Genomic DNA, 12,076 nt, shown 5'->3' on the forward strand with positions numbered 1-12,076 from the left:
ATGTTAGTCATCTACCATCTTTTCTTTCCCTTTATTATTATCCCAGAGCCAAGTGGCAGCATCTGGAAAGAGAAAACAGAAGACTCCATAGCTAGCCATGTTGCAGTCTCTTAGCTGGTCCTTTCCCTGTTTCTAATATGTCACAGAGGACCTCAGCTGTTACAGGGCTGGGACCTTGTCCCAGCTGACAGACGACAGTGAGACTCTTGCCCTATACTTTATGCTGTACCATCTACTGCTTCTTAATCCTGCTGTCTGACAGATTTTCCAATGGGCATTGAATGAAGTAATTTGAAAAATAATCATGTATGAGAATAAAGGTAGTCCTGTTCCCTAATACAAGTGAAAAATAATCAATTTATGTTCTCTACCAGAACTAATCAATTTATATCTTCTACCAATTTATGTTTTCCCTTCAGTTCTTCAAATTAGAATAGCGTGACTACATGGGCCAGCATTTTCAGTTAAGGGCATATTTCCATCCAGTTTTCTGCCTATAGTAGCTTTAACTTTTAAGGTATTTCTCTGTTGATAGTCTATCTCTACTACAGTTTTTCATGAGATAGCATAGTGATATTTTACAGATATTATATTATTAACATAACATTTAACGTTACTGTTTTGTTTCCATGTTTTGCAGAATAAAGCCATTATTGCCCGTGTCACAAACTTGTCAGATATAGTAATTGGTCTGGAATCATTTATTGGTTCTGAGAGAGAAACTAATCCATTGTATAAGGATTATCATGGTAAGTAGAACCTTCATAATGAGAAGAGCATGAGCAGGCTGCTTTTAGGTTACCTGGAAGCATCCTGTTCAGTCCAAATGTATACAGTCAAGGAGTATAAATTTTACAATACACCTATTAAATGTTTTCCATTCCTGTCCAGTCTTCCATGGCAGCTTATTACCCAACTACATTAAGACTATAGACTATAATAACTGAAAGGAGTCAAACCCAAGTATTAAGGCATGGCTGAATCAGGTGTATATTTTGTTGTCCTAGTGTCTTAGGGTAGCCGTGTAATCCGTCATACTTACTAGCCATGTTTGAAATAAATACCGTATTCTAATAATGACAGTTTTCTAAAGCAGTTTATACTTTACAAAGCGTAGCCGTATAATAAGATACATACTGGATTATATTTACAGATTCCTAGTCAATTACATTTTCAGAAAGAGAAGATCTTTCATTATATTTGAACTTTTCTCTGTTTACTCATTTTCTTGTTAGTTTGAGTTATGAACAAATTATAAAATATTGCCACCTTGATATAAACACAGGTGAATTCATCAGACTTTCTACTTTTTTTTTTTACTTTTAGTAATATTGTAGTCATTTGGTTAATTTGGGGATTCTTTTTAATAAAGAGTCTTATGTAGAACTATATGAATAGTAAAAATGTAGTAGTTAGGTCTAAGTATTATAGGTCTAAACCAAATATAGAATGCGGTGAATAACAGATTTTTACCTATTATTCTTAGTATATACAAATTATTGCTACCATTATTATGGAGCTACCATACTTCTGTGGAAACCTCTAAAGACTGAGTAGCTTCTTTGAAGCCTGCTACCAGATTTTATAAGACAAGTATTATGAGCTTATGCATTTTGTAAAATATTTTATGTTCTGAAAAATATTATTTTGATTAAAGTATTTCAAAGGTTGAAAGGCTATGATTCTTTGTGCAGAAATCTCTGAATTGATAAATTATTTTCCACACAGTAATGAGTGATTCTAAAGACTAGTATGCTTTCTGTTAATAAGGAGGACCTGATTATGAAATTATTAATTTATTCGATAAGGTCTCTTGATAGCTAAGCAAGCACATTTAAGGTTAAAATAAGAAATGTGCAAATAAAAGTGTGCTGTGCCTATTTCTAATAGATATATTTTACTAAATAATATGTATGAGATAGTCTTAATTTGTAGCTAAAAGCTGTCTTCTTGAAACACCTTTTACATTTTTTTAAGTTTGAAAAATTGTCAGGTATTTTAGTTAATTATTTTTGAAGAGGCCATTTCTCAAGCTAAGTACCTTTAAAGGTTTAAGCTAAGACTAATAGATGCATTATTAAGCATTTAAACATACTTACAAAACCTTGTACTAGAGAAGCAGTTCTATAAGTAAGATTTGTCTCTTTGTTCAAATCTGTAATTTGCCTTTCCTCCCCGTGTTTTGGATCAGTGTCCTCGGGATGTTAATTTTTAAATATGAGCTGAGTCAGGCAGAAAGATGTAGTGAAGAACCTTCCATGTCTTCATCTGTGGGAAATGACCCCTAGTTTAGTCAGAAACTACATTAGGCTGCACAAAAGCCATCCAGTGCCCTTGTCAGAAAAAATTAGCAAGTGTTTCTATTGACAAGAGGCCAAAGCTCATGGTTTACCTAGCACTGTTGCAAAGCTTATAGCAGCTACATAAAGGTCTAACATGCCATAGATATGAGTGTCTTGGGATGGCATAGGCGTTAACGTTTGGTCCTAGAGTGTACCCTGAAATGTAGTTTTCTTCAATGGTTTGTTCAAGTCATTAATAAGGTACAAAATGAAATACTTTTCATGAGTGCTTCACTGGTTATCAGTAACCTATAAGCCTTGTTTTGCTGGCTGCTTAGTGGTGCATTTAATAAAATAAAGATCACTCAGTGATGCCGTGGGCAGCATGCAAGGTGATAGCCATATTTGCTTACTGTAAATACAAGAGAAAATCACACACAAACCGGCTGTAGTTTTGACAAGTATTAAGATCCCTCTTTACATCTGTACTTCTGTACCAAAGTGCAATTAGTTTTCGTCGCACAAGGATTTCTGTTTATCTTATTCTGCTTGATTACTTGAGTATAATCACACCATTTGCTTCATTGCTCCTGGTAGTAAGCTCCAGTTTTAAAAGAGGAGGATGCTTGTGTGTAAATTTACAGGATTCTGCTGTAAGACTATTTAATTTATGCATCCGATGACAATGTTTAATTTTTTTTTCTTGTAATTTCCTTTCCACAAGGCTTGATTCATATACGGCAGATTCCTCGGCTTAATAACTTGATCTGTGATGAATCAGATGTCAAAGACTTAGCTTTTAAATTAAAAAGGAAGCTGTTCACTATTGAGGTAAGAGAATTTTTATGTTTTAGTTTACAGTCTTGAGGTAAAATTATTTTTAACTTATTTTTACTTTATTTTTATTTTCACTTAATGAAATTCTTAGGACATGTTTTATGCTAAATATTATTAAGTTCTTCTGATATAACAGAATAATTTTTTAGACTATTGTTTTATTTTTACAATATATCAAGTATGGCAAAGATGATTTTCTTTTGAATATCTATTAAAAGTAAGCTCCAAACTTACATGATAAATATGATATGCATATTTCCATGGCTTTCAAAAGCATATTTAATTAAATGTTAATGAGCTGTGCTTACTTGGGTGTGGAATGTGAATGCTACCCATAATTGTCTGTGGCTAAGAGGATTCTTATCTATATTTTAAAAGCGTTTTTCTTTACTATTAGTGAAGTTACCTTTCCTCGTGTGGAACTAAACAAATTATAATTTACACTAGTGTCTTTAAGTACATTTTCTAAGACACTGCAACTTTTTTTGTGACCCTTACGTAAGCAATGGTGGCAGAAAGTAGTAGGACAAAAGATTTATTTCAACTTAATCTTGCTAAAGAGCAAATGAACAGAGAACTATTAAGCAATTAGAATTGATGTATTTATTAACGAAGTAAATGCTTAGAGAGAGTTGGCTTTTGGGTGATGTGATAGTTATCAGTATAGTCGGCGCAATTTTTTTTTAACAAAGACATAAAACAGCCAAGCAGCCTTGACAAACCATTTTGTTTAATCTCTTTTCAAATGAAAAGCTCCTAAGCAGGCCACTTGTCTTAACTGCTTGAAACCATAAAAAGAGAGAATTGCCACCAATAAATTAGCATATTTTTAACTTCATCACCAAATGATGGTCAATGTGGCTTGGCACTGCTTTGGTGTTTGGGACTTCACCCTTAAGTGACCACTTTGGCCCTTTTTTGACCCTCTGCCCTCTTTAAGCTGGCCACTTGATAAGGTAACTTAATGGTTCTCTCTCTTTTTCTCTTTCCCTTCACATTTGCAAGTAGCACTAACCTATAAATCATTGTAAGGGCCCTATCCAGTGACAAATTAATGTGCCCTCCTCCTAATTAATGGTCATCAATGTCCTTAATTATCTAATCCTATTGAGAGCAGTTAATAGTTAATCAGGCAGCCAGTTCTTCAAGCAGGTCATCTCTGCAGGAGTGTTAGAAGTTTCTCATCTGGGGACACTCCCTTCAAAAGCCACTTAAAGCCAAAAGAGCGAGAGTGTAGAAATGGTGATTCTTGAGCTAATTTGCTTTAGTTCTCAAAAGAAACCATTGAAGTGGAACCCAACACTGTAATTGTTCAAACATTGTTTCAGCTTTTCTGACAGAATACTGAGTAATGTACCATAATATTGCTTCAGACTTTGAGAAAGATACAGTTATAGTTTAGTGTCACAAGGAAAGCATGCTTATCATTTTCTTCTGAGTTTATATTTTTAATGGAAGACGTAAGTTTTTTCTCTCCATGTGGCACCTTTTCCCCAAAATCAGTATTCTAACAACGACATCTGAGATATCATTTCTATTACCATACAAACTAAGCAAGATGATTCCCCTGTGAAAGTAAATATTGTACCCAGAGAAGAAAGTAGTACAGTAATGTGAATCATGTTTATGATTTCTCTTTCTCTGTCTCATTGAGTCTTATTGGGAATTGAGGGAAAGAGAAAAATAAAGAACTTACATGATGTCAAGTGGGACCTCTCCTGTCAGAGAGGTCTCTCAGAGGAGAGGTCCCACTTTAGGTTCTAATAGTAACTGCACTTCACCGTCAGAGCTGATGAAAGATCTTTTATTAACCACACAGGTTTCTGTTTCATTTTCTCTCTTGTTCCCACTATGCTAAACTAAGAATCATTGTAATTGGTCAACCTGTGGTTTAGAAGCAATGTTTGAAAACAAAACACAAATAGACTGTTGCTTCTTAAAATTCTATATAATCAAACTCGGTACCTTTTTGGCTAATAACCTAATCACTTAAGGTTTTTTTGAGTTTTTTTGTTATTTTAATATAAATATATACATTCTAAATGACTTATTTACTTATGCCATAATATTCAATTTAGTGATTAGAAAAAATAAAAACTAAGGAATCAAACAAAGCAAATAGAAGTACATATATAGGTATAATTAGAACACAATAAAATCATGTGGTTCACCTAAAATGTTTTAAATGTAGCATCATATATTCTAAAATGCATATCCAAACAGATATTAAGTCTTGTTAATATATTAAAGAAACTAGAAACAGGAGTAGAAGTGACCTGAAAGTAACTAGTTCAAGGATTCCTTTATTGAGGGTAAAATCATCGAGCAAATGCTACTGTTTTAATACTCACAACAAATAAATGTTCTTTTTAAATGTCCTGATAGTTTTTTAAAAATAAAATATAACCTTGCTAGCCTGTAAAGTCTGAGACTAAAATAGATAGTCTATTGAATCTGAGTCTTACTTTTAGAAGTGAAAGATAGTTGAATCTGACATTGAATCAGGCATTGAATCAGAGTCTCACTTTCAGAAGTGAAAGGTAGTTTAGCAGGGAAAGCCAAAATAACATTTCCAATTCCACAGGCAAATTTGTTACGTGTTGGAATTTACTGTCAGTCACATGTCTCAAAAGGGGGCAAGGTTGGAAACATGGGGCAAAAGAAGCAGGCAAGCACTCTCATCTCTATTTTTAGGGCACCTTTTTGATTTGTTAAGTCATTGCCCTTTATATGTATGAAAACTGATTATCTTTTTACTAGCAGCTACCAAGGGCCTCTAACAGGTAGAGCAACTTTAACTCATAATCTCTAATTTCTTTGAGTGATTTGGAGAAAGCAAAGGAATAGTTCTTCCTTCTCAGAGTATGTGTTGGTATTGTCCAGATTCAAGTGAAAATATTTATCTAATCAGAGTAAAAATTTTTGCTAATACCTGTAACTACAAAGCTCTATAAATTAGCCCCTCTACAAAAACTGTAGCAGAATCATATCCATACTAATTGCACTAAAATCCTGACACGCATTCTAGATAAGTAAAAGTGAAAGTTTAAACTGTGATTTCAGGTTAAAAGAAATCGCTTTCCAATTCTTTGAAAATTGATGATTCTTATAAGCAATACATAGTATGGCATATGTGATTAACCATTATATACTACTTACTCCTTGATCTTAACCAGATCAAATTTACCTAACCTTGCCTAACCTCCATTTAATCACAGCAAACATTTGTTGAGCCTTTGTTAAGTAGCAAGTACTATACTAACTTATTTATACTTTTATGTAGTGTTTAAACATTTTAAACAAAAGCTTTACTAAGATATAATCATAGATTCAATACACATAAATGGTGTGTTTTTCATCTTTATATCTAAGAATCAAGAACAGGGTTATTTACTTAATAGGTATAAAATCTTTGCTTAAATGTATATAATATAGATAAATTATGAATGGGCTTTTTAAAATAGTGCAAATAATACAGCTATAAATATGATATAAGCTCCACCAGTCAAGTGACCTGTACACACTGTCTTCTTAGTTATGTGTAAGATAACTTGAATACATAGCATAACTTCCAAGCTAAAATAACTGGTTAAACTTGCATTTCTTAGCTTCTGTAATTTTTACTTCTTTAATATCAGGCTATCATTAACCAATTTTTTCTTTAGTAGTTATGATGTAATTATAGTACATAAACAAGTAAGATTTGGCAGAATTTGAAATGTGGCTGCATATTTGATGACATAAATGCAACATTTTCACTTGCACTTAATAATATTTTGCTATTTTGATTTTATATTTTCAGCTCGATCATATTGTAGCACATTCTAGTCATAAAATTAATATAAATGATAATAATGTATTATTACATTAGTTGCACCATCCATTAAGGTTTTCACAAAGAGAGTTTCCACTTTGGTAATGGGACAGTTTTCCAGCTCAAAGATTCAGTGTTTCTAAGTTCAAGTCGGAGAGTACAGTAACTGGATTAACATTTAAATATACAGAAGACTTACAGTATTTACTACAAATTTTCAATATAAAGATTAACACTACTTGTGTAGGCTGTAATTGGTCCAAAAAATAGCAATTATCATAAATAGTGTATCTTTGTGGGCCTCATAAACTAAATGAATATTGAGAGTAGAGAATGTCAAAGTAAATCATGTTTACTCGAGGTTGTCTTATCATACTTTGTCCCTAATTCAGAATAGGACCTCAGTACCTCTCCAGTCACCAAGAACTTATCCTCAACAAAATAATTGACCAATCTAGTTTTTATTAGGTAGCTATTATTTTTGATATACTCATGTAATAGATTTATTCTCAAGTATTAAGACTAGAATAGAACCAATATAAATTAGATTTATAATTATATTGCAATATAACTTGGTACTATTCAGTAGGATTATTCCATAGGATTATTATTTACATATTGGAAAAGCGTAAACTCTTACAAACTAAGGAGTGCTAGTGGCTATGATAATGTGTAATAATTTGGAGTGTTTCATGATATCTTTGGTCCTAGGTTTACTTTATTCCCTATGCTTATTTTCAGCAGCCTTTCCAGTTTTTAAATGAGAAGTAGAACGTTGAATATGTTTACTGTATCTAGAGATGGGGAGAGGGATGATTAACTTGCTTGTCAACTCACAATATGTTACTAAAATAAAATAATGGAAATATAAATGTCTGGCTTGGGAGCCTTATTAAGTTGTAGCATCATGGGCTGTAGTCCAATATACTACAAATATTGTTTGTTATTTCAACTAACTTTTATTCCTAGATACACTGCAGCTAGCAGAAAGAAAAAAAAAATCAAAGTTTAGTATAGGCATCTATTCATTTAGATTAAATCACTTGTCAAAAATAAACTCAAATTAATGTTTTTTAACAATGGAAATGTAATTTTTTTACATGTGTACATTTTGATATATTCATTATATTATTCTCATATTTATGTTTTTATTCTCTAGTGATATCAGTATATAATAGCATTACATAGATTTCACAGAATCTCCAGAAGTTGGTTTAATACTTACTATACTTTCTATATTTCACATGCCATAGTTAACCTATCAAAAGTGCATACCACCTTAAGGAGAACACAGTTTTCAGAATCTGTCTAATCCTATTTCTTCCCACTTTGGAATCTTAATTAGAAAAGATAAAAAAAAATCATTTAACTAAATTATTGTCTTGAATCTGTAGCAAAAGGTATAATCCGCAATTGGGCCAATTAGTGAGCCCCATAGTTAGCTATGCTGCAGCAAACAATTTGATTAGATCTGACACCATCCTAGTTCCCACTGTTGTTTTGCCAGGTATGATGGTCAGACTTCAAAGAGCTTGAGGCATCAGCAGGGCAAGGTTTGGAGGCCAGCTTAGGTCCGGTTGTTAATCTCTCTGCTAAAACCACAGCAGCTCTCACACAAAACAAGCTTACACGACACAATCATGCGGTATTAAAGTTAGGGTTGAGTCATGCCAATTTCCCTTTGATTTTTTGATGATTGACCAAAGATGGCTACATGACTAGACACATGCTAAAAGTATACTGATTAGGTAAGTTCCCAAAATATTTGAAGTATTTTTTAACTTCCTATATAAATGTTGTGAAAGCTTATTCCCTTTGATCAAACCTTCCAAAGTAGTAGTACTATACTGGGGAAAAATGAGCATTTCTTACTGGCAGCCTGAATATCAAACTTTTCACTTACCACTTTATATAAATTTGTCTTTACATTAATAATTCCTTAAGGAGAATATGTAAGGAAATTGTTTCTAAGTGGTAAGCTTTTGAAAAATCTATTAAGCACTTTGAAAGAAAAAACATTTTTCCCTGAGTCATTTATATTCACTGACAGTTTTTCTGAAATTTCTTTATAATTGTTTTCCACTTAAATGTTGAGTAAAGTGCCCTTCCGAGATGTGGTTGCATAAGTGTTCTTTTCTCTGCATTCTGATTTGTTGAAATATTGCAGTAATAGTGACATGTTTCCATTCTGAGAAAAGCCTAAGGCTGCTTTAGTATTATTCCGAATGATTGAAACTGCCATCTTGCTGACTTTCCCTTAGGCAGTGTAAGGCCTGTTTGCTTTTGTGTTCATTTCACATGCTTCCTGTTAGTTTGGCTGGCAGAACATCATTGCTTCATTTGGCAAGGAAGAGTAGATTCATATTTGACGGTTATATGTCTTATAGTTTCTGTATGGTCATCAACATGTAGGATATGAAACTTGTAATTAGTTATATCAAATGAATCATCTTTCTTTGAGAAATATTATCAAAATATGACACTTGACCATAATTTTTACATAAAAATCTTCATTTTATAAATTGAACTTAGGGTCTAATATTTTACATTGCACTATTTATTCATAACTACATTACTCAGGAAATTTAAGGAAAATATATATTTGAATAATGAGATGGTTGCACGAAGCAAAGTCAAATATTTAGAATCTTACTAACAGTCTGTCATAAAGATACCATGGTTACCTGTAGTGAATGCAGTTATCTCAGTTTTTAGACCAGGAGGATACAGACTCAGCATTGTCTAAGTATGCAAAGGGAAAAATATCTCTTCTCCCTTCTTCCTAAGTTTTGCAGACATAAACAGTTATATATGTGTTTTATGGTTTGGCTCCAAGAAAATTGTATTGCAGTACTTCAAAGATTTTCTTCAAGCCTTTGTAGAACTGCTGTAGCAGAATTAGTCCAGTTTACATGATACTCTCTGAAACACTTCCTTTAGTAATGTGTCATTTATAGTCTCTAAGGAAGATAGAAAAAAAGAAAACAGAAAATGATGACAAATCACAGCTATTTCATTTCCTCACTTAAATGTATTTTTTAAGTTCCTAGAAAGTAAGAAGATACATTTTACTAGTATATGCTCCAAGGTACCTGTAACAGTAATACTTAGTAAATATGGTATCCTTAAACTTGTGATGTAGGTAGTTTTGCGGATACTTTTGTATCTAAAACATTTCAAGTTTAGTCCTGCCTTAGTGCCTTTGCACAGCAAATGTTCAGAATCCTCATCCCTCTGATCTTTTCAAGGCCTTTTCATGTTATTTGGATTGTAAATTAACTATCTCAACCTCCTCCTTAGAGAAGTCTGACTGGCCTGTCTGAAGTGTTCACTAAGTTACTCACCCTCATATACTGTTTGAATTCTCAGTGTAATGTATTTTATAATTGTTCATCAGTTTATTTGTTTATTTCCCTGACCTCACCACTAAAATGTAAGCTCCATAAGAGTAAGGACATAGTATGTCTTATTTGCAGCTAAATCCTCCGTATGTGTAATAGGTGCTCCATAAATATTTGTTAAATTGTGAAACTATAGTTTTTAAAGTAACTCATGCCTACCGTAAGTTTCTTTAAAAAAATATATTTGGTGTCTGATTTGTTCTAGGTATTGTGTTGGGTGCTTTCATATACTTTTTTTGTTTGTTTATTTGTTTGTTTGTTTGTTTGTTTTTTGAGATGGAGTCTTGCTCTGTGCCCAGGCTGGAGTGCAACCTCCGCCTCCTGGGTTCACGCCATTCTCCTGCCTCAGCCTCCTGAGAGTAGCTGAGACTACAGGCGCCCGCCACCACACCCGGCTAAGTTTTTGTTGGTTTTTTTTTTTTTTTTTTTAGTAGAGACGGGGTTTTAACATGTTAGCCAGGATGGTCTCGATCTCCTGACCTTGTGATTCGCCTGCCTCGGCCTCCCAAAGTGCTGGGATTATAGACGTGAGCCACCACGCCCGGCCCATATACATTATTATATTTAATTTTAATCCTCATAGGAACCCTTGCATACATACTATTTCACATATTTAATAAAAAGAAATAGATAGGAGTTATATAACCTTCCTTCCCAAAGTCATACATCTGTGGTTAGAGCCAGGATAAAATTCAGATCTTCTGAAGCCATATGCAGAATAATAGTGGAAAGCTAACATGTTCACAAACTGTTAATTATTATTAATTTTAAAAAATAAGTTATATTACATATTTAACAGAGGGCTAGGACTACTGCAAGCACTTAAAGGCATTATTTCATAGACCTTACAACTACCCATATAACATTATTATCTTCACTTTACAAATGAGGAAACTTACGGTTCAGAGAGATCAAGCAACTTAACTTATCTGGAGTCACAGAACTGATAACTGGCAGAAATTACACTGAAATTGAAGCCCGTTTTATTCTAAAGCCTGTGCTCTTAACCACCAACTGTCTGCCATGCCCTAAGCTGTACTGCTATCTCGTCTTCATTACATAAGCCAGAAAGCCTCTGTCCTGAAGGATTCCTCAATAAAAAATGATTTTTTAATCTCAGAAAATGTGTTAATGTGATATATGTATATATAAATAACATTCATATTAAAAATTCTTCTGTTCCCTAGCTTGCATTTCAACTTTTTGTAAAATACATTATAACATTGTGATTGGATTAATCACAGCCTCTCCCTTATATAACATGATGTTATTTTATATATATATATATATATACACACACACACACACACACATATATGTGTGTGAATACATTAGGGTAATGATATTCTATTTTTTACTTATTTCTAGTATGGTAGGTTTTTATGGAAAAATTAATTTGCAAAAAAAAAAGCTATTCTCTAAAATACTATTTACTGTTACAGGATTTCTAAATCTGAAAGAAAGTGAAAAAGTATCATATACAAAGAAATGTAGTTTTCCTTATCAACTATTTTGATATAGTCCAAAAGTATGCCAAATTAAATTACAATATATTATTATTGTACTCACTTAAGTTCTGTGTTCAGGTACTTTTACCAGTATTAATTTGCTTATAGCTAATCAACCTGTTTTTATATTTTAAATTTTTCTAAGTTATTTTACATTTGTTATTTTTGGAGCATCAAAAATTATCCTGTGAGATAATCAAGGTATACACAACTTTTAATAAGGGTCTACTGAAT

General features: G+C 32.7%; 1 protein-coding gene across 4 annotated transcripts in view; it reads left to right on the forward strand.

Annotated features, from left to right (window-relative positions):
• The window catches only part of ELP4 (elongator acetyltransferase complex subunit 4), a 257,266-nt gene that overhangs the window by 129,565 nt on the left and 115,625 nt on the right, over window positions 1-12,076 (forward strand). For 3 of the 4 annotated variants that reach the window (XM_009186370.4, XM_021926819.2, XM_003910081.4), the window contains exons 8-9: window positions 641-749; window positions 3,007-3,113. In XM_009186370.4, the coding sequence (XP_009184634.1) occupies window positions 641-749; window positions 3,007-3,113 (216 nt within the window). Of the gene's footprint in view, window positions 1-640; window positions 750-3,006; window positions 3,114-7,674; window positions 9,348-12,076 lie in introns of those variants that run through there. The other variant, XM_031653929.1, reaches the window with a different exon arrangement.

The sequence above is a fragment of the Papio anubis genome, chromosome 12, assembly GCF_008728515.1.
Source record: "Papio anubis isolate 15944 chromosome 12, Panubis1.0, whole genome shotgun sequence".
NCBI lineage: Eukaryota > Metazoa > Chordata > Mammalia > Primates > Cercopithecidae > Papio > Papio anubis.